The sequence below is a fragment of the Moschus berezovskii genome, chromosome 4, assembly GCF_049115385.1.
Source record: "Moschus berezovskii isolate FMDL1 chromosome 4, NW_MosBer_1.0, whole genome shotgun sequence".
NCBI lineage: Eukaryota > Metazoa > Chordata > Mammalia > Artiodactyla > Moschidae > Moschus > Moschus berezovskii.
Window position 1 is genome coordinate 13,728,621 of NC_142463.1, and position 20,581 is coordinate 13,749,201.

Sequence of the window (20,581 nt, forward strand, 5' to 3'; positions counted from 1 at the left end):
GCAAACTGTGGCCTATTTTTTGTAATAAAGTTACATTGGAACACTGCCACACCTGTTTGGTTGCATCTGTGGCTGCTTTCACATGGCAACTCCAGAGCCAGAGCCAGTATGGTCCACAGAGTGAAAATACTCTTTGGTCCTTTATAGAAAAGTGTGTGGGTTCCTGCGCTGTATCATCAATAGACATTTTAGAAAGCTTACAAAAAAGGCAAATTTGGTGCATCATGGATGGGAGAGTCACCTCAGGTCAAGGTATGATGACAAATTCCTCTGCTTACCAAGGTAAACAATGCTGTTAAGGAACAGTGACTTCTGTGCTCGCCCTGGTGATTCTTCTCTTGGAAAGGCCTTCAGAGTGTGTGTGGTCTTCTACAGTTGCAGTTAACCTGGACTTTCAGTAAGGTGGACACCTCAGTGAAAAAAGATGCAGGTCTACCTAGAAAAAAATCTCCAGGTCTCAATGCCAAACTACACTTTCAAATAAATAATTAGGTCTTCATTGTAGGAATGGTGTGATACTTTGTGTAAAATTTCAATATCTGTATTCATAGACCTCATGATTTTACTGCTATTGCTTATAGTGTTTTGTCTCTGTGCCAGGTTATCTGTGAGCTAGACAATATATTTGAAAAATTATTCATAGGAGTAAACAGGAAAAGGATGCAGCATCCACCCCTAGGAAGGCTATCTGGTTGCCTGTTTTTTACGAATATTTCCAAACCTTTATTGAGATTGAAGGCTGGAGGTTCCATGGATCATCTAGGTAACACACAGCCAGGTGTAAGATCCATGTGAGAAGTGGTTTCCTTTTGTTTCACCCATATCGTGAAAGTGTAATACTTTGGAATCCCTGTTTGAAGTGTCTGTGGTTCCCACTTTTAGCGCAGCCTTAGGTTTTGATTTTTGTCTCCTTCAGTCCATGGTGTTCCTAAAAGTGTAATTCAGGCATCCAGGGGCTTTTTCCGTGTTAGCAAATACCTTAAGAGACAGAGCAGCTTTGAGTTCTAGGCTGTCTGGGTTCTCTCTTACCTAGATCTTGGCTCAGTGATTCCTCAAAACTAGTTTGTGCTGTTAAGAAAATGAATCTTATATTTCAATTGTTGATTAGCTGGTCTTGGCAGTAGCCTGATCCACATTTTCTGAGGCATAGTACCCAGCATGCCTTCAGGTTCATAGGACAAAAGTAGGGAAAGACATGTTTATATTGGCTTTGAATGTTTTTCAGTCATTCAGCAAGCATTACTGGAATCTTCTGGGTTCTTTATTTGTGGAAGACAGATACATGATTTGGGGAGGGGGGGGGGAATGCAGTGGCTTGTGGAATGTTAGTTCCCTGACTAGGGATTGAACCCAGGCCTGTGGCAGTGAAAGCACGAAGTCTCAATCCCTGGACTACCAGGGAATACCCTGTGAATTTTAAAAGCCTGACAAGTTATATTAAATAGCCCTACTGTGTCTTATATCACATAAATAAATACTTAGATCCTGAAAAGGAGCTCAGTCTACCAAAGAATGTAAGTGGGCAAAGTGAAAGCTGCTGTGTCATGTGAGTGGTACAGGCAGTGGACCGAGAGGAGATCCTAGATGCTTCTAAGTAGCAATAGTGGCCGGGGAAGGCTTCATTTAGGGTGGTACTGTTGGGATGAGGTTTCAAAGGGTGAATGGGGCTCAGAGAAGAAGTTAGGACTTGAAATAAGCAAAGACTGGGTGATGGGAGATTTTGCCGGTGTTCAGGTACAACATTCTTGTTTCAACCAGAGTAGAAAACGCATAGGAATTCTTGGGAAGAGAGCTCGAAGGTAGGTAGTAAGGGCTAGATAATGAGGGGCTTTGACTACCCGGATTTTGACCTTTCCTCTGTAGGAATCTGAAGAGTTTGAGGGAAACTGAAGTGAGTACCAGACAGAAGGGCAAATACCACACCAGTCACAGGCCTCTTTTTGTTGTCCAGTTAGAGATAACAGAGACCTGAACATTGATGGGGGAGGATGATGAAATGGGGCTTTGGCTTTGCCTGGCTAAGAAGGGCATGGTGCACTTTCTGACAGGCACATTTTTAAAGATCCTTTTTCTTCTGGGTTGGCTTATCTGTGTCTCTTATTTAATCTAGCCCAATTCCATAGCTGCTGCTGTTGAATGGTTTTGTCCTGTATTTTGTTTTTCACAGATTCTCTTAAATCCACCTGTTATTCTTAAAGGTTCTGGTTATCTCTTGCATGGATTATTAAATTTTCCTCTCAGACTGTCCAGCATGGTGCCCTTATTGTTCTGCCTGGAATTAAATCCCTTCTGACTTGACAAATGGCCGCCTCAAGTGGCAGTTGTCTCTTTCTGCTCCCTTGAAAGCAGTGTTAATGTAGCCATTTGATGAATGCTTGTTGTGTACCTACTGTGTTCTAGGCTCTAGGAATATATCGCTGAGCTGGATAGACCAAGTCCCTGCTCTTAATGGTGCTGACATTGTGAGGCAATACAAACTAGTAAACAGTTTAATCCAAGATTTAAAAGTTTGAAGGAAATCAAGTGGGAATGATAGAACTAGATGCCTGAATTGGGTGGCAAGAGAGACCTGAGGAAGTAGTTGTGTAATGCATTTATGAGTCTACATGACTCTTACACTATACTGAGCTGTTGGTTGCACCTTGAACTGTCTGTTGGCTCTTAAATGTTGAGTGACTAATGGATTATGTGGCTACTCCTCCCCTTTGCTAGTAGTCAGTACACTACCTGAAACTCTTCCTTAACTCTCAGGTAAGTAAGCTTTCTGCAGGTTGTCTCTCTGCAGCAAAGGTAAGAGAGATGCAGTCCTTACCCTAGAGAGGCTCACAGTCTCTGGGCAGGAAGGTGATGAAACTCGCTTTGATGTATTCTGTGCTCCTGGACAGAAAGCAGAGTGTCTCCTGTGGAAGGCCACTCTTTACAGCTTCCCTCAGGTGTTTAAATTACCCTCATCTGTACTCCGGCCACCTCATGCAAAGAGTTGACTCATTGGAAAAGACCCTGATACTGGGAGAGATTGGGGGCAGGAGGAGAAGGGGAAGACAGGATGAGATGGCTGGATGGCATCACCGACTCGATGGACATCAGTTTGAGTGAACTCCCGGAGTTGGTGATGGACAGGGAGGCCTGGTGTGCTGCGATTCATGGGGTCGCAAAGAGTTGGACACAACTGAGCAACTGAACTGAACTGAATCTACTCAAGAAGGCTGACTCACTGGTAAAGCTATAAAACCAGACTCTAGTGTGTTAATTCATGAGGGGAGAGATGTCTGGTGTGGTAGACAGCCCCATCGGCCTTACTGTGTTTTCTGTATACTTTAGCAGCACTCAGGGATCTTAGTTCTCTGACCAGGAGTGGAACTGGTTACCCTGCAGTGGAAGGCCGACTCAAAGTCCCTTAGTGTGTTTTCATGTAATCGTACCACTTGGAAAACCTAATTAAAGTCAAGAAAAAGCTCCATGTAACAGAGCAAGGGGACTTGAATTCTAGGGATGGAATGTTGACCAACACCCAATTACCCCTCCCACAAGCCTTCCCCCTCACCGTTTCCTCCCCACTTCAGTGGTTCCTGGTTTTGTTGCATCTTTTACCTGATACTGTGAAAGCGAAGTTCAGTCCTGTCTTTGCGACCCCTTGGACCGTAGCCTACCACACTCCTCTGTCCATGGGATTTTCCAGGCAAGAGTACTATAGTGGGTTGCCATTTCCTTCTCCACCTGTGTCTCCCCCCAAATGGCACATCTTTGACTGTTTAATAAGAGTCACTCTGCCATCTTATTTCAGGCTTTGGGATCCCTTACTTTCACTTTCAGATTGCTTTGCTTATTGCTTTTGTTGAGTCTATCCTATAGCTCCGGGGTTGGGGGGAAAGTTTTCAAACTTTGTCTTTTCCACTTGTGCTAGGATCCTCAGGCTACCCAGTTTATTCAAATCTGTTGGACAGTGGTATCAGCTAAGGCCTAAAGTTCGCAATGTGCTAAATTATAGATGGCCTATCTGCAGAAAGGTAGCATTAAATGCTTTTATCACGTTATGATTGAGGTGTGTAAGCAAGAAATCCTACAGATCAAGGATCAAGGACAGAAGTCCCGTGAAATAGATCCAGGGGTCATTAAATCTGTGACTGTCCACAGCCCCAGCTCACGCAACAGCGAGGCTAGTTTTCAGGGGAACCAGAACAGGAAGGGGTTGGGGACGGGCGGGGGGTGGCTTCGATTAACACTTGCTGCTGCTGCTGCTGCTAAGTCACTTCAGTCGTGTCCGACTCTGTGTGACCCCATAGACGGAAGCCCACCAGGCTCCCCCGTCCCTGGGATTCTCCAGGCAAGAACACTGGAGTGGGTTGCCATTTCCTTCTCCATCGATTAACACTTAGCCCTCCTCTAGTTCTTTGAAGATGGGAGCAAGGCTCTGTTGGGGAAGCACAGAACGGCCTGTTCCACCCGGCCTCTGAGCCTCAGGGTTCCCCAATAAATAATGAACAAGGCGACAGATCAGGCTTGTTTCTCTGTGCATAATATCCTTTGATTTCGTTGTAAAACTACAATTCCAAGAAGCAGAGGCTTGCAGAAAAAGGAAAAAAAGATAAACGAGGGGAATACAAGAGGTGGTAACGCCTCCCACCCCGCCCCGTCAGAGTTAGGTCATTTTAAAAAACCCAGGAATCCAAACTGGCGCCCATGGTCGGCATAGCAACGGCGCAGGCGCAGTTCTGGCGTAGGATTTCTGGGAACTGTAGTTTTCTCATCTTCGGGAGAGCCCTGTCAAGGACATCCTTGCACAGCCGCACCAACACCGGGGCCGAAAGCACTGTTCAGTGGAGGGGCTTGGCGTATCAACAGTTAACATCTATAATAGGAAACAGTATACGTATAACTGGGCTGGTGGGACCTCAACAAAGCCCTAGTAAATGCTCAGGAGTTCAGGAAGATTCCACAGAAAGCTTCGTGCGATAAACGATGAGAACGCATTAGGCATTTGCCTGGGGGTACAGTGGGATGTCTGTAATGATCCTACAAAATTTGGAAGCGTGAATACAGTTCTGGATGTTTGAGAACACCAGGGTATTGAATACCGGTTGGTGAACAATGGGATCTGAGGAGTTAGAAATGGAAAGACATTAGATCATGGTCTTGAATACCAAACGCAAAAATCTGGACCTTTTCTTGAATAACCTTACACAGAGCCCAGGAAATATGAATGACTCCCTTCCTTTGCATTCCCCTTTTATTCATCTTTCTTTTAACACTTGCCACAGCATTTTATGCCTTCATCCCAAGAACTCAACAAGGGTCATGGTTGAGATAAGAGCTCAGGAAGTGTTTTCTGAATGATCATATTTGAGTCTTTAGAAAAGCTTGCAACAACAATCAGAAGAGAGGGTAAGAAGAGAGTAAGGCTAGATGTAAAAAACCATCGAAGTTCAAAGTCAATTGCTTTCCCAGTCTAATTTTCCCTCCATCCAAGGTTTGAACTCTGGCAGCTCAAAGGCCATTTCCATGATGGCTTTTGTTTGGTCAGCACTTTAAAAAAAAATTAGTTGCCGCGCTTTTTCAAATGGAATGTTTCACATTTAAGCAATAACAAAAAATTTCTGCTTCTTGTGAAAAATTTGAAGAGTTGACAATTTGAAGCCCTGATTCTTGACAGCAACAGAGTGGAGCTGAGGAGCTGCTGCCCGCTTTAGACGGGACATACGTTCTTCAGTTTGCACATTCCCCACCATTCCTCTCCACCAAACTGAGGCCAAGGATCAGTTTCCATTTATCATAATGCTTTTGTTTTCATTTCCTTACAGTGAGCTAGCTCTGGCCTTGGAGGCTTTTGACTTGCCCATCTTTGTACTAATCTACCCCACCTGGCATCTGAGGAGTGATTCAATGAAATTAATATTTTAGAAAGATCAGTCAGTACAAAACAGACAAGTGAGGAGCCAGGAGGCAGAAGGGAAGAAAAAAATTGAAAATCTATTGAAGGAATATTTGAAAGCATTTGGCCAGTGATTAAATATTGGATGAAGCAAAGTATTGGCCACCTGATGTGAAGAGCTGACTCATTTGAAAAGACCCTGATGCTGGGAAAGATTGAGGGCAGGAGGAGAAGGGGATGACAGAGGATGAGGTGGTTGGATGGCATCACTGACTCAATGGACATGGGTTTGGGTGGACTCCGGGAGTTGGTGATGGACAGGGAGGCCTGGTGTGCTGCGATTCATGGGGTTGCAAAGAGTCGGACACGACTGAGCGACTGAACTGAACTGAACTGAACCAGGAGGAAAATGCAAAAGACAGCTTCAGAGTTTACTACCTGAATGGCTGGAAACATGCTATCACCAACATTAAATGGGAGAAGTAAAAGGGGTGGTGGTGATCACTACCTTGCTACCTCTAGTATTTTGTAGGCAAGGGCCATGAGTTACCAATTCCATAATCCTCTAGTATTGTGCTGGACATACATTAGGTGCCCAAGAAATTCGAGCTGAAACTGATCTAAGGTGGGGTACATATCTGATGAGGGGGGAAGGAAAGGAGAATTGCAATGCTGGAACAAAACCAGTACATCGTGGGACCTCAGGCATTCTCCTCAGAGTGGATGAAACTAGGGCTTGGTGATAGTTAATGCATTTTAGAGAAAAACCTATGCAAAAGTCCTGAAGCAGAGTAGGAATCTGGCATGCAGAAATGGAAGGGGGAGGGAGGAATTGGTTTCCTTCCAAGGGAAAGAAGAAAGAGAGATTGGATCGCAGGATTTTCCTGGAATACATGGAAGAGCAAGCTCTCTGTCGGGGCATTAGGCAGGGTTTTGGACAATGAGGCTGGGAAGGCTGGAACACCGAACTTCTCTAAACAGTTTTGAAAGCTCATTGCTTAAAAGGAAAAGAAATTGGCAGTCCAGAGCCACTGCTGCCACCCCCATCTTCCCTACCTTGGGGAGGGCATCAGGTCACTGCATCCAGGAGGGCTCAAAAAGAGTAAGAGGCATAGCCTCCACCGCAGCACCTGCACCCACCATGCAGAGATTCAGGTGTGTGGTGGTGAGCGAAGGGGCTGTGGTCAAAACATGCCACACAAGCAACGCCTTCCCCAAGGAGTACATCCCCACAGTGTTCGACAACTATAGTGCCCAGAGTGCAGTTGACGGGTGCCCAGTGAACCTGAACCTGTAGGGCACAGCAGGCCAGGAGTATGATCACCTCCACACACTCTCCCACCCTCAGACCAACATGTTTGTCATCTGCTTCTCCACGGTCATCCGCCTTCCTATGAGAATGTGCAGCACAAGTGGCATTCAGAGGTGTGCCACCACTGCCCTGAAGTGCCCATCCTCTTGGTGGGCACCAAGAAGGAACTGACACCCTAAAGGCGCCTGAAGGAGCTGGGCCAAGTGGTGGCCCAGCAGATCCAAGCTGCGCTCGGCCCTGCAGCAGGATGGCATCAAGGAAGTGTTTACTGAGGCTGTGGATCAAGCATGGGCAGTCCTGCATCCTCTTGTGACCTGGCACTCAGCTTGGAGGCTGCCCCTGACCCCCCCACCAGTTGTGCCTTTCTGTCTTGGTGCCTTGTCTGCCCCCAGCTGTGCCTTAAGGACTAATTCTGGCACCCCCTTGCTTATGGGGTCCCCAAATGTCTTTTTCTCCTTAAGGGGACCCGCAGGGAAAGGGGCTTTGGGCCCTGCCCCATTCTGCTTGGAAACACCAGGTATTCTTGAGAGCTCACCCAGGTCAAAGTCGGACCCCTCCTCCAAGAAGTCAACGCAGTGCCTCCTCCCCATTTCCCCCTACTCACCAGCTGACCTAGTTTTCCACACAGATATTGCTGCCTGTCCTGGTGCCTTCTCTCAGGAGGGCTCAGCAGACCCTAACCTCTCCCTCACTGCTCTTCAAATTGCTCCACCCTCAAGATGCTCTCTTCCACAGGGAAGAAGCCACTGAATCCTACTAAGATGAATGTGCCCTAACCTACCCCCATGTGCCTGGGCCTTAGGCACCTGCTGACTGACTCCGTCCCACCACCATTGGGCTCCTGGGGCCCCTCTACCCCCATCAGCATCAACAATACCTTCTGTCTCCAGTGAAAAAAAAAAAAAAAAAGAAGTTTTCAGCCCAAACCCCCAATAAATATTTATTTACAAGTTATTTATATGTACAACTAATGTAGTATTATGCCCTTTATAAACATTAACAAACAAGCAAGAAATTAAAAAACACAAAAATTAGAAATCTACTATTTTCTTCCCACTTCCCCTACATATATCACATACACTTTATGGTACCCACACCCCACGCAGCCACCCCAGCCCCAATCCCACCACTTTGGGGCTCTTGCTGTAAACAAGGGGAACCTCTGAAGGTTCAGAAACAGAGGGGCATGGTCTCTGACGATTCTCTAGAATCCGCAAACATTAAAAACTGAGATAAAAGAACTGTGATTGTCTTAAGAGTGCTTTCCACGTGCCAGGAAACGCCTCAGTGCTTTGGTGGTTGGTGGTTTACTCGCTAAATCCTGTCCGACTCTTGAGACTCCATGGGCTGTAACCAGCCAGGCTCCTCTGTCCATGGAATTCTCCAGGCAAGAATATTGGAGTGCCACGACCGCCTCTAGAGGATCTTCCTGACCCAGGGATCGAACCCTCTTCTCTTACATCTCCTGCATTGGCAGGCGGGTTCTTTACCACTAGGGCAACCTGGGAAACCCAGTGCTTTAATAGAACTCATTTAATCCCCCAAGCAACCCTATACACTGTATTATTATCTTTTAAGATTATTTTTATCTTAGATGAAACAGAAGCACAGTGAGGTTAAGAAATTTTGCCAGGTGACAGAAGTGGCGGAACAAGAACTGGAACCCACCCTGGGCGTGTCCACACTCCATGAGCTTAACCGCCACTGGAAGGGGATGAAGAGGGTTTCCTTGGTCAAGTCCCTCACCAATCATAGCTGTGGTGAGAGTCCCAGGCACTGTGGGAGGAAACAGCAGAAAATCACTAAACCCCGAGGATGCCTCTCACGCGGTTGTGTGGGCAAGGTCCGCGCGTCCGCAGTCTCTGGAGGGCAGCTCAGACGGCCGCGCAGGCGCAAACAGATGGGGCTTGGTCTCTATGGTTCCGGGGCGCGACGCCGGAAGGCGGGTCGGCTCCGGGCGTCGCGCTGCAAGAGTCGCGCAGCGGGCTTCCTTTGCGGCAGGCCTCCTTGTCGCCTGAGGATCGTCTAGGAGAGGCGGCCAGCGAGGAGAAAAGGACACAGCGGCCGGACGGTAGGGGCTGTGTGTGTCCGCTGGGCGACAGAGCCTAAAGCACGTCCTTCCGAGAGCTCTTTAACAGATTTCCTCTTGGCTTGCTGGGTGGATGACCTTTCTCCCTGGCCATATTTTCTGCTTTCCCAGGCTCCTTGGTCCACACAGCCTATGTCAGTGAAGCCTATAGACCGCGCCTCTCTCGGCTCTTTTTCCAGGTTGACTTAACTTTCTTACAGACTCATGCTTGGCCTTCTGTTTCTTAACCTGAAGTCCACGTTCCTTTCCAGCTTGCTGCGTGACCACGCGGGATTTAGGCCCCGCCAACCTCTAAGCTCGTTTCATTCTTCCCGACGTGCACTCTGCGCTCCAGCCGCGTCTGGGTGCTCAGTGTACCCCAGACATAACCCAGCACACCGGCTGACACTCGTGCAGTGTGTGCCCTCCTGGAGTACTCTGTCACTGACCTGCACTTGATCCGTATCAAACGCCACCCACCTTAAAGGCATTTTCCCAGTTTCCCGGACAGAATAGGTGCTTCCTCCTACCTCTTGCGCTCGTCCGTAGATTCCCAGTTCCCTCTGTGTGGCCTCATGCTAGTGCTTAGGTTGCAGCTGCTCCCCACCCCCACCCCCATCCCAGTGACTGGCACATTATTACTCAGTAAATGACTGAAAGAATGGGTAAGGTGAAGTCGCTCAATCGTGTACGACTCTTTGCGACCCCACGGACTGTAGCCTACCAGGCTCTTCCATCCATGGGATTTTCCAGGCAAGAGTACTGGAGTGGGTTGCCATATTCACCTGCCACTCATAAAGGTAACTGTTGACCTTTTTTTGTGCTTCCTTCCAGTTTTCTTTTGAAGTTTTTTGTTTTGTTTTTAGCATTATTGTAAACCCCCCCTTTTTTTTCATTAAACATTAAAATGTATATTTCATGTGTATTATCCGCCCCCCACCGTTGTCTACCAAATAGGTACTGGATTTAATTATTCGTTTCTCTTACTTCACTGGTGGCTCAGACGGTAAAGAATCTGCCTGAAATGCAGGAGACCCAGGTTCGATCCCTGGGTTGGGAACAACCCAACTCCACTCCAGTATTCTTGCCTGGAGAATTGCGTGGACAGAGGAGCCCGCTGGGCTACAGTCCATGGGGTCGAAAAGAGTGGAGACATGACTGAGAGACAAACACTTTCATTTTCTCTACTGTTGCACTTTTAAGTTGTTTGAATTTCTTTTTTTTTTTTCCTCCCCCCCAACAATTATTGAGCTCCTACCAGACTGGTCCCTATCCTCAGGGTTGTTCAAAAGGGAGATACGCATATGAATGGTGGGCTGCCGTCTATGGGGTCACACAGAGTCTGACACGACTGAAGTGACTTAGCAGCAGCAGCAGCACATTACAAGGGCGAGCAAGGTACTATGAAAAGTCTATGATGCTGATGCTGTGGTAACACAGGATGACATTCCGGCTTCAAGATGGCTTCTTAGAAGTGTCATCTAAGTTGATATGGATTGAAAAATGTAAAGAAATGTTTTTATGCTCGTGCTTTTTTATTTCAGTTATTTCTTCAGATCTACCTCAAAGCATTTGGATTACTGAGTCAAAATATTCAATACAGGGACTTCTTTAGTGGTCCAGTGGCTTAGACTCTACACTCCCAATGCAGGGGCCTGGGTTCAATTCCTGGTTAGGAAACTAGAGCCCACATGCCAAAAGAGTTCGCATGCTGCAGCTAAGACCCTGCACTGCCAAATAAATAACATACATTTTAAAAATTCAATAAAACACACTTTTCAACTTTTGATTAAAATGACTTTATCAATATAATGGATTTTTAATGCATTGTTTTTTGGTTCAAGTTCCCTTTTCCTCGAGTTTGAGTTTTGTGAAAGCACGAAAATTGCTTATCTACCATAAACTGGAAGAACTTGTGTAATGAAAAAGTTTGGGGAGAAGAAATTGGGAGACTAGTACAAAATATCTTTCTAGAGGGTTGTTTGTCATAATTATCTCATTTTTCTCAGAAGTTTCTCTTTTGACTGCAATTTTATGACATTCCTTTTTTTTTCCCCCTTCCACTTCAGCCATGCCTTTCTTTGATGTGCAGAAAAAGCTGGGTGTTGACTTAGACCACTGGATGACAATCCAGAGTGCTGAGCAGCCTCACAGGATTCCAGCTCGATGTCATGCTTTTGAAAAAGAATGGATAGAGTGTGCACATGGAATCGGTAGTATCCGAGCAGAGAAGGAGTGCAAAATAGAATTTGAGGATTTCAGAGAATGTCTGCTGCGGCAGAAAACGGTGAGGAAGTGATGAAGATGGGAACTGAATTACCTCCTAGTTTCTCTAGAGCTGCTTTTAAATACTTTTAACTGATCATTGGGCATCGGCTTGCCCCATGTGAATTGGCAAAACTTGTGTGTGAAATACCTTCTCTATTTAGGTATCATGTCAAGGAAGTTTAACTGTGTTAAGTTGTTCAGTGTTCTTCCTCATATTCTCACATTCAACCCATATTGGGTTGGCCAAAAAGTTCATTAGGGTTTTCTCATCAAACTTTTTAGCGAACCCAATATTTTCCTTAGCATTGTACCCTGCTGCAGCCATCAGGTTAGAAATTGCATATGTAGATTTCCATTTTTGTGTAGGCTAAAAATTTACTTTTCTGTAAAGAGTATCAAGTATCACCCACTAGTCTTGGGTGTTTGTCCTTGAAAATGTTTGGGCAAATATATTTCAAATTCATTGAACCCTCACTGGGGAAGAGATTAAAATCCTGCAGCTCTATTACACTGAACCTGATAAAACAACCTCTAGATTTCTACTCTGCGGAAGATGGAGGTGTTAATGAGATTGTTTTAGGTGATCCTGACCAAAAATACAGGGGGAAAAGTGTTAGTAGCATGGTGTTTACCTCCTCAAGAGTTGAATGAATTGCATAACATATAGGGTCCAGTTCTCCTTTAGAGAAGAAATCTTTAGCTATGGGCTGTCATTTGCCTATTTCTGTGCTCCACATATAACATAGAATTATTTTTATTACTGTCAATACTTTGGGGTTCAGGGATACAATTTAGATATTCAGTTAAATGTATCTCTCCAATACTTTGGCCACCTCATGCAAAGAGTTGACTTACTGGAAAAGACTCTGATGCTGGGAGGGATTGGGGGCGGGAGGAGAAGGGGACGACAGAGGATGAGAAAGCTGGATGGCATCACTGACTCGATGGACATGAGGTTGAGTGAACTCCGGAAGTTGGTGATGGACAGGGAGGCCTGGCGTACTGTGGCTCATGGGGTCACAAAGAGTCGGACACGACTGAGCGACTGAACTGAACTGAAGGTCATATAGCACAGTAAGAGGTGGAAATAGCATTTGAACCTAGCAGTGCTGATTCTAGACCCTGTGCTTGTATTCAGAACACTAAATCATGATTGGTTCTAGCTGGGAGAGCTTTTGACATATGGCTGTGTGATACCTCAACCATAACTAGTTTTATGTTGTGAAATTCTTTACTAGAGAAATGTTAAGAATACAGTTTTTTAAAAGGTTAATGTTTAGTATTGGGAATCCCTAAAGTTTTTTTCTACTGAGGTTACATCCGCATTCTTTAAAGTTAATGGTATATTTAATTGAATATACTACCTCTTCATGCCTTTGTGAAAACTTAGTGATTCACTCAAAAAGTATTTTTTGGATCACCTATTATGTCAGCAACTATTCCCAGGTACTGGGAATATAGCAGTAAGAAAAACAGCAAAAAGTCCCTGCCCTAATGGAACTCATTCGTGGAGCAAGGGTTGGGGGTGGGATACAGAAAACCTACAGACAAGGTAAGAAATAGTGTGTCAGGTATTGGTAAATGCAGTGGAGAAAATAAACAGAAGGATAGGAAGCACCGGTATGGTTGCTGTGTGCTTCAGTGGAGTGCTCCTAAAAGAGCTCAATGATAGAAAACATTTCAGCAGAGACTTGGAGACTGTGAACCACATTCACTTGAGGGAAGGGGAAGCCGTGAATGGAAGGGTCTCTGAGCTGGAGCAGAGAGAGCTGGAGGAAGGTATGAAGACATGAAGTCAGAGAGAAGGGTCTTATAGGTCCTTCTAGGGAAGAATTCAGCTTTTCCTCTCAGTAAGATGAAAGCCATTGGGTTTTGAGCCAAGGAATAGTGCATTCAGGATCAGTAAGTCTATTTTCCATGTCACAGAATCCGTTAATTAACGGCTCTCACACAGTCTTGGATAGCTTGATTTTCATCCGTAGGGAGTGTCCTACTGAGGGGAAAAGGCAGAACTCAGGGCCCTGCCTCTCTGAGTGACTGCTGGCTGAGCACATACCATGTCTTTCAGTGTGGTCCAGAGACCCCATTTGCCTATTTCTGCTGCATTCATATCTAGTGAACAGTCACCAGCATATGCGGTGAGGTGATGTCAACTTTTCGTACTTTTAAAGATTTTAGTATGCACAAGTAAACCTCTTAAAGCTGCTGTATCTCTATTATTTTTGTAAATGCTTATATTCCTATATATAATAGGAACATATTAGTTATCAGTTTTCAAGGAGGTATTACTATATATACAGCAGAAATTGATTTGTTAAAAGCTTGGGAAATTGATTCTTTAAAGATGGGATTTATCTCAGAGGCCCTCCAGGATGAAAAGCTTCCATAGTTTAAAAATGAAACCAGTTTTGTATTCAGCTTCTCCACTGCTCACTTTCTGGTACATATCTCCCTCCGAGTTTAAATATTTTCCTCCTTTGACAGATGAAACGTCTGAATGCCATCAAGAGACAGCGGGATAAGCTAATCAAGGAAGGGAAGTACACACCTCCATCTCACCACTCAGGCCAGGAGGATCTTCGGCCCTGAGCAGAGCAGCTGCCAGTGGCTGGAGACTGATTCTCACGTTCTCTCTTCTCGGCTGGAAATTCTACGTACTAAAAACCCCTTTGTGAGAATGTCTAAAAATAAAGGATTGTTCCATCATATTTGTTCTATTTTCTTTTGGATCATACTTTTCAATAATGAGGTTGCAACCTATTTTTTAAGTTTGGTAAAATGCCTTTACCTTAAAAATTAACATCAAGGGAATATCAGTGGTATATTAGTACTTCTGATTGAAATGCTTAGAAACGTGTTTTTAAAAGAAAAAATTCAGATGTAGAAGGGAAGGTATGATCCCTAGAAAATTTAAATGTTGAGAATATAATGAAAACTTCAGATACCTTGAGCATTTCTTGAACTATTTTTTTGTCTTAAAATGCATATAACATAAAATATACCATCTCAATCTTTTATTTCTTAAATTCTTGACCTTGTGGCTTGCAGGATCTTAGTTCCCCAACTAGGGATCAAACCTGCATCCTTAGCAGTGAAAGCAGAGTCCTAATCACTGGACCAGGAAACCAAGAAATTCCTCATCTTAAGCATTTTTCAGTGTACAGTTCAGTGGTATTGAGTACATTCACATTGTTGTACGACCGTTCATCTTCAGAACCCTTTTCATCTTGGAAAACTGAAACTATACCCATGAAACAATAACTCCCTCGTCCCTCTAGCACCTGGCAACCACTATTCTACTTTCTAGGTCTATGATGTTGACTACTCTAAGTACATCACTATAAGTGGAATCATACAGTATTTGTCTTTTTGTGTCAGAATTATGTCACTTAACATACATAGCGTATATCAGAATTTCTTTTTTGAGGCTGAATAGTTTTCCATTGTATGCATGTACCACATCTTGTTTATCCATTCATCTGTCAATAGACTCTTGGGTTACTTCCATGTTTTAGCTGTTGTGAATAATGCTGTTATCAATATGGTTATACAGATACCTCCTTGAGACCCTGCTTTCAATTACACTCCCACCAATAGTGCAGAAGGGTTCTAATTTCTCCATGTCTTCAACATTTGTTGTTTTCTGGAATGTTTTAATAGCCACCAAATAGAAGTGAGGTATCTCACTGTGCTTTTTATTTTGCATTTCCATAATTATTAGTGATGTTGCCTCTTTTCATGTGCTTACTGGCCATTTGTATATCTTGACTATTATATGGATATATGTCTATTTAAGTCTTTTGTTCATTTTTAATTGAGTTGAGGTTTTTTTTTGTTACAGAGTTTTAGGAGTTTTCTATATATTTGGGATGTTGATTCAGATATGTAATTTGCAAATATTTTCTTCTGTCCTGTAGATTGCCTTTTTACTCTGTTGATAGTATCTTTTGATGCACAAATTTAAAGCTCCTCCAGGGGATTTCCCTGGTGATCCAGTGGCTAAGCCTCTGAACTCCCAATGCAGGGGACCGAGTCTGATCCCCAGTGAGGGAACTAGATCCCACATGCCACAACGAAAGATCCTGCATGCTACAGTGAAGCTCGAAGATCCCACTTGCTGCAACTAAGATCTGGCACAGCCAAATAAATATTAAAGATTCTATGAATTTTATGATGGGTTTTTCTATCTCTGCGGAAAAATTGAGATTTTGATAGAGATAGCATTAAATCTGTAAATTGCTTAGGGTAGTATTGATGTCTTAATAAGTCTTCTAGTCCATGAACAATGGCAAGCCACTCCAGTACTCTTGCCTAGAAAATCCCATGGATGGAGGAGCCTGGTAGGCTGCAGTCCGTGGGGTCGCTAAGGGTCAGACACGACTGAGCGACTTTACTTTAACTTTTCACTTTCACACATTGGAGAAGGAAATGGCAACCCACTCCAGTGTTCTTGCCTAGAGAATCCCAGGGAAGGGGGAGCCTGGTGGGCTGCCATCTATGGGGTCACACAGAGTTGGACACGACTGAAGTGACTTAGCAGCAGCAGTGCATGAACATGAGATTTCTTTCCACTTATTAATGTCTTTAATTTCTTTCAGATATGTTTTATAGTTTTCACGGTACAAGTCTTCCACCTCCTTGATTAAGTTAATTCCTAAATATTTTTTTAGATGCTGTTTAAAAACTTTTATTTTATACTGGAGTATAGTTGATTTACAATGTTAGATTCGTTTCAGGTGCACATGAAGTGATTCAGTTATACATATATTATTTTTCAGATTCTTTCCCATATATGTTATTACAGAGTATTGGGTAGAGCTCCCTGTGCTATAGAGTAGGTCCTTGTTGATTAGATGCTATTTTAAATGGAATTGTTTTTGCAATTTTCAGATTGTTCATTGTTAGAGCAATTTAAGCCATAAATGGCAGCTGTAAGGCTTGCATATAACAAACTGAGGCAGTGAGCAGTGCTCAGTTGTGTCCAGCTCTTCTCAACCCCGGACTATAGCCCCAGGCTCCTCTGTCCATGGAATTCTCCAGGCAAGAATACTGGAGTGGGTTGCCATTTCCTTCCCCTAGGGATCAAACCCGAATCTGCATCTCCTGCACTAGCAGGTGGATTCTTTACCACTGTGCAATTCTCAAAAGGGAAAGCACATTGTGTCCTAGTCTCAGAATTGGAAAGAGGGGATTTGGCATTCAAGCAGGGTCCTGCTTATTCCTTGTGTTAGCCAATCACATTTTCTTAAACTAATCATTAATCCATCACAATGGAGAAGCAAACTGGAGGCCTTCCAGCAAGATCCTGTGCTGTGGCCCTGGGTTAGGTTGTTTTATTTTCTCTAAACACACAAACTTCTCTGAATTCTTAAAGTCCCAAATGGTTTTAAGTGCATACATATTTATGGGAAAGCAGAGGCCAATTGGAAAAATCAGAGAGGATAGCAGAATACTAATCAAGGCTTAATGTAGGTACATGCTCTTTCATTCAAAGATATCTTTTATTCCTGAGCTCTGGGTTGTTTTGATAGAATGAAGGGAAAGCAAATCCCACAAGATTATACTTACCGAAAGGTAAAAAATATGTGATAGAAAACACTTAATTGTATTTGTTGGGAAGAATTGCCTTGATGTCTTTACAGGATATCAGAAAGCTTCCTTTACATCAGATATCCATAAACAGCTCTGGGACCAGCAACCCTGCTTCTTTGTCTTTGTATATTTAGCAAACTTTGTGCCTTGATCGGTTTTTTGAGAAAGTAGGACAGCAGCGTTATGAGTAGATGAAAGCAAGGAGCCAGCTCCAAGACCCCCGTTCTTTAAGCATTCTAATATGAACAAGCAGAGCTATCTTTTTGAACAACTAGGCTGGTAAGAATAGGACTGAGAAGGATGGGGGACAGAAGGCTGTGAGGTTCTTTGCTTTTGATGGTGAAACACGAAGTTACTTGCTGCCCTTGCCCCCGCTCCCTTCATCTGGCAAATGGGACTCATAACTTATTTGGTCTATGCTTTTTAACCCTGACTGCCACAAAGGAAACCACTGAATATTTTGGCAACTGCATTTCAATTTTTCATTTAATTTTTTTGAATAGGTAATTTATGTGGCTCAAAATTCAAACTGGATATATAATGAAAAATCTTCCCCAAGCATCCCATTCCCCTCCCTAGAGGCCACCAGTGTTTTCAGTATTCTAGAGATTCTGTCTACACATACATACACAGGTTTTCTTTACCCTTTTTGAAACAAATGGTAGCATTGTTCACATACTTTATGCATTTTGCTTTTTGTTCTTACTATATTCTCAAAAATGGTCTGTATTAGGCACATGACCCAGTTGAAGCCAACGAATGACTTGCTTGGAATCCTAGAAGAGAGGAGTTATATTTCCTCTGGGTTTAATGCTGAGGAGATTTAGTTTTTATGCTGACAGGCATAAATAATGTAGTCGTGCACATTCTTGGGGTGATTACATTCTGGGACTCTGTCGGAGTTGACTGTAAAGATGAATCCCTTAAGAATCTGCCTGCTGATGCAGGGGACACAAATTCAACCACTAGTCCACGAACTAAGATCCCACACTCCATGGGGCAACTAAGCTTCTGTGTGCCGCAACTACTGAGCCCGCACTCAAGCCCACGAGCTGAAACTACTGAACCCAAGTGCCCTAGAGCCAGTGCTCCACAACAAGAGAAGCCACCACAATGAGAAGCCCAGGCGCTGCAAGTAGAAAGTAGCCCCCACTTGCTGCAATGAGAGAAAGCCCACTCGCAGCAATGAAGACCCAGTGCAGCCATAAATAAATAAAAATTTATAAAAAGATGAATCACAAGAGTACAGAAGTGCAACCAACACATTTACAGCTCAAATTCTAGCAAGATCAAAAAGCAGCACCTGGGAAGGTTGGCATTTGGATTAATCACAAGTGAAATCAATCTAATTAAAGTGATGTCACTCCAAAAAAAAAAAAAAAGTGACAACTCATCTCCAGTCCTACTCTAGGAGGAATCTAAATGATCATTTCCTCTAATGGTTAGAGGAAAAGGTTTTACTTTTTGGGAAATAAACAAGTAGTATACTATATTAGGGGCTTCCCTGGTGACTCAGATGGTAAAGAATATGCCTGAAATGCAAGAGACCTGGATTTAATCCCTTGTTCAGGAAGATGCCCTGGAGAAGGGAATGGCAACCCACTCCAGTATTCTTGCCTGGAGAATTCCATGAACAGAGGAGCCTGGTAGGCTACAGTCCAATGGGCTCGCAGAGTCAGACATGACTGAGCGACTAACACACACACACACACACACACACTGTGTTAGCTTTTGTCCTTTTATAAACAGTATCTGGAATACAATATGAAATCATGAGACGTGCAGAGAAGCAAGAAAACTTGAAATTTATGAAAATTTAAGAAAATTTGACCTATAAGAAGAAAAAGTTAACCAAACTATTGTAAACATAATTATAAACAAATGAAAATTCTAGAACTGGAAAATACAATGTCTGAAATAAACTCATTGAATGGGCTTAATGGTAGACTGGATACTGTAAAAGAAAGAATCAGTTAATATGAAGACAGATCAATAAAAATGATCAAAAGTAGAGAAAAAAGACTGTAGGGAAAAAATATCAATTATGTATGGAATAATATAAAGCAGTCTATATATAATTGGGCTTCCCTGCTGGCTCAGCTGGGAAAGAATCCGCCTGCAATGTGGGAGACCTGGGTTCAGTGCCTGGGTTGGGAAGATCCCATGGAGGAGGGAACAGCTACCCGCTCCAGTATTCTGGCCTGAAGAATCCCATGGACTGTACAGTCAGCAATGTCACAAAGAGTCGGACACGACTGAGAGACTTCCACTTTCACTTCACATATAAGTAGAGTCTCAAAAGGGGAGGAAAGAGATAATATGGCATATAACGTATTTGAAAACAATCTGAAAATGCAATTAAGAAAACAATTCCATTTATAATAGCATCAAGAAGGGTAAAATAATCTTAAAGTACAGAATATTAGTGAAGGAAATTAAAGAAAACCTTTACAATGTAAAGTCATTCATGTTTGTGATCAGAAGACAAGATTGTTAGGATGGCAATACTTCTCAAATTGTTCTACATATTCAGCATATTCCCTTTCAGACTCTCAGCTAGCTTCTTTGTCAAAATCAGCAATTCAGGTCAGTTCCTCAGTCGTTTCCGACTGTCTGCGACCCCATGGACTGTAGCACGCCAGGCCTCCCTGTCCATCACCAACTCCTGGAGCCTACTCAAACTCATGTCCATCATCCCCATTGGTGATGCCATCCAACCATCTCATCCTCTGTCGTCCCCTTCTCCTCCTGCCTTCAATCTTCCCCAGAATCAGGGTCTTTTCCAATGAGTTCGTTCTTCACATCAGGTGGCCAAATGTTGGAGTTTCAGCCCCCCAAAATCAACAAATTAATCCTAAAATTCATATAGAATTATGAGGCCCAGAATAGCCAAAAGAATCCTGAAGATGAAGAACAACGAACATTGAAGGACTCTCACCCTCCCAGTTTCAAAACTTAATACAAAGCACACTAATCAAGACTGTGTGGTATTAGTGTAAGGATAAATATTTAGATCGATGGAATAGAACTGAGAGTCCAGAAATTAACCCACGTATCTATGGTCAATTGATTTTTAACAACTGTGCCAAGACCATTTAATGGGGAAAGAATAATCTTTTTAACAAATGGTGTTGCCATAGCTGGATAATCCACATGTAAAAGACTGAAGTTTGGACTTCCCTGGTGGTCCAGTGGGCAGGAATCTGCCTGCCAGAAGGGTACATGGGTTCAGTCCCTGGTTTGAGAAGATTTTGAATGCCACTGTGCAACTAAATCCATGTGCCACAGCTACTGAAGCCCATGTGCCCATAGGTACCACAACAAGAAAAGCAACCACAGTAAGTCTGTGGACTGCAACTAAAGTAGCCCGCATCTGCTGCAACTAGAGAAAACTCACACACAGCAACAAAGACACAGTGTTGCCAAAAATTAATTAAATTTTAAAAATAAAAAATATGTATATATATATTTT

The 20,581-nt window shown here is 43.5% G+C and overlaps 1 protein-coding gene and 1 pseudogene across 1 annotated transcript; both read left to right on the forward strand.

The window, feature by feature from the left end:
- The first annotated feature begins 7,010 nt into the window (after positions 1-7,010).
- On the forward strand, positions 7,011-7,931 carry LOC129540307 (rho-related GTP-binding protein RhoG-like; annotated as a pseudogene).
- A 1,162-nt stretch (positions 7,932-9,093) lies between these two features.
- Positions 9,094-14,223, forward strand: NDUFS5 (NADH:ubiquinone oxidoreductase subunit S5). The gene is made up of 3 exons (XM_055403323.2): positions 9,094-9,252; positions 11,319-11,536; positions 14,002-14,223. Exons 2-3 carry the CDS (start codon positions 11,321-11,323, stop codon positions 14,104-14,106), a joined length of 321 nt encoding a protein of 106 aa, XP_055259298.1. The 5' UTR covers positions 9,094-9,252; positions 11,319-11,320; the 3' UTR covers positions 14,107-14,223.
- Positions 14,224-20,581: the final 6,358 nt, after the last annotated feature.

Excerpts from the sequence above, each read along its gene's own strand:
- NDUFS5 (XM_055403323.2), top strand. The coding sequence starts at position 11,321 with ATGCCTTTCTTTGATGTGCAGAAAAAGCTGGGTGTTGACTTAGACCAC. Across the intron at positions 11,537-14,001 it reads GTCTGCTGCGGCAGAAAACG|ATGAAACGTCTGAATGCCAT; the intron begins GTGAGGAAGTGA and ends CTCCTTTGACAG.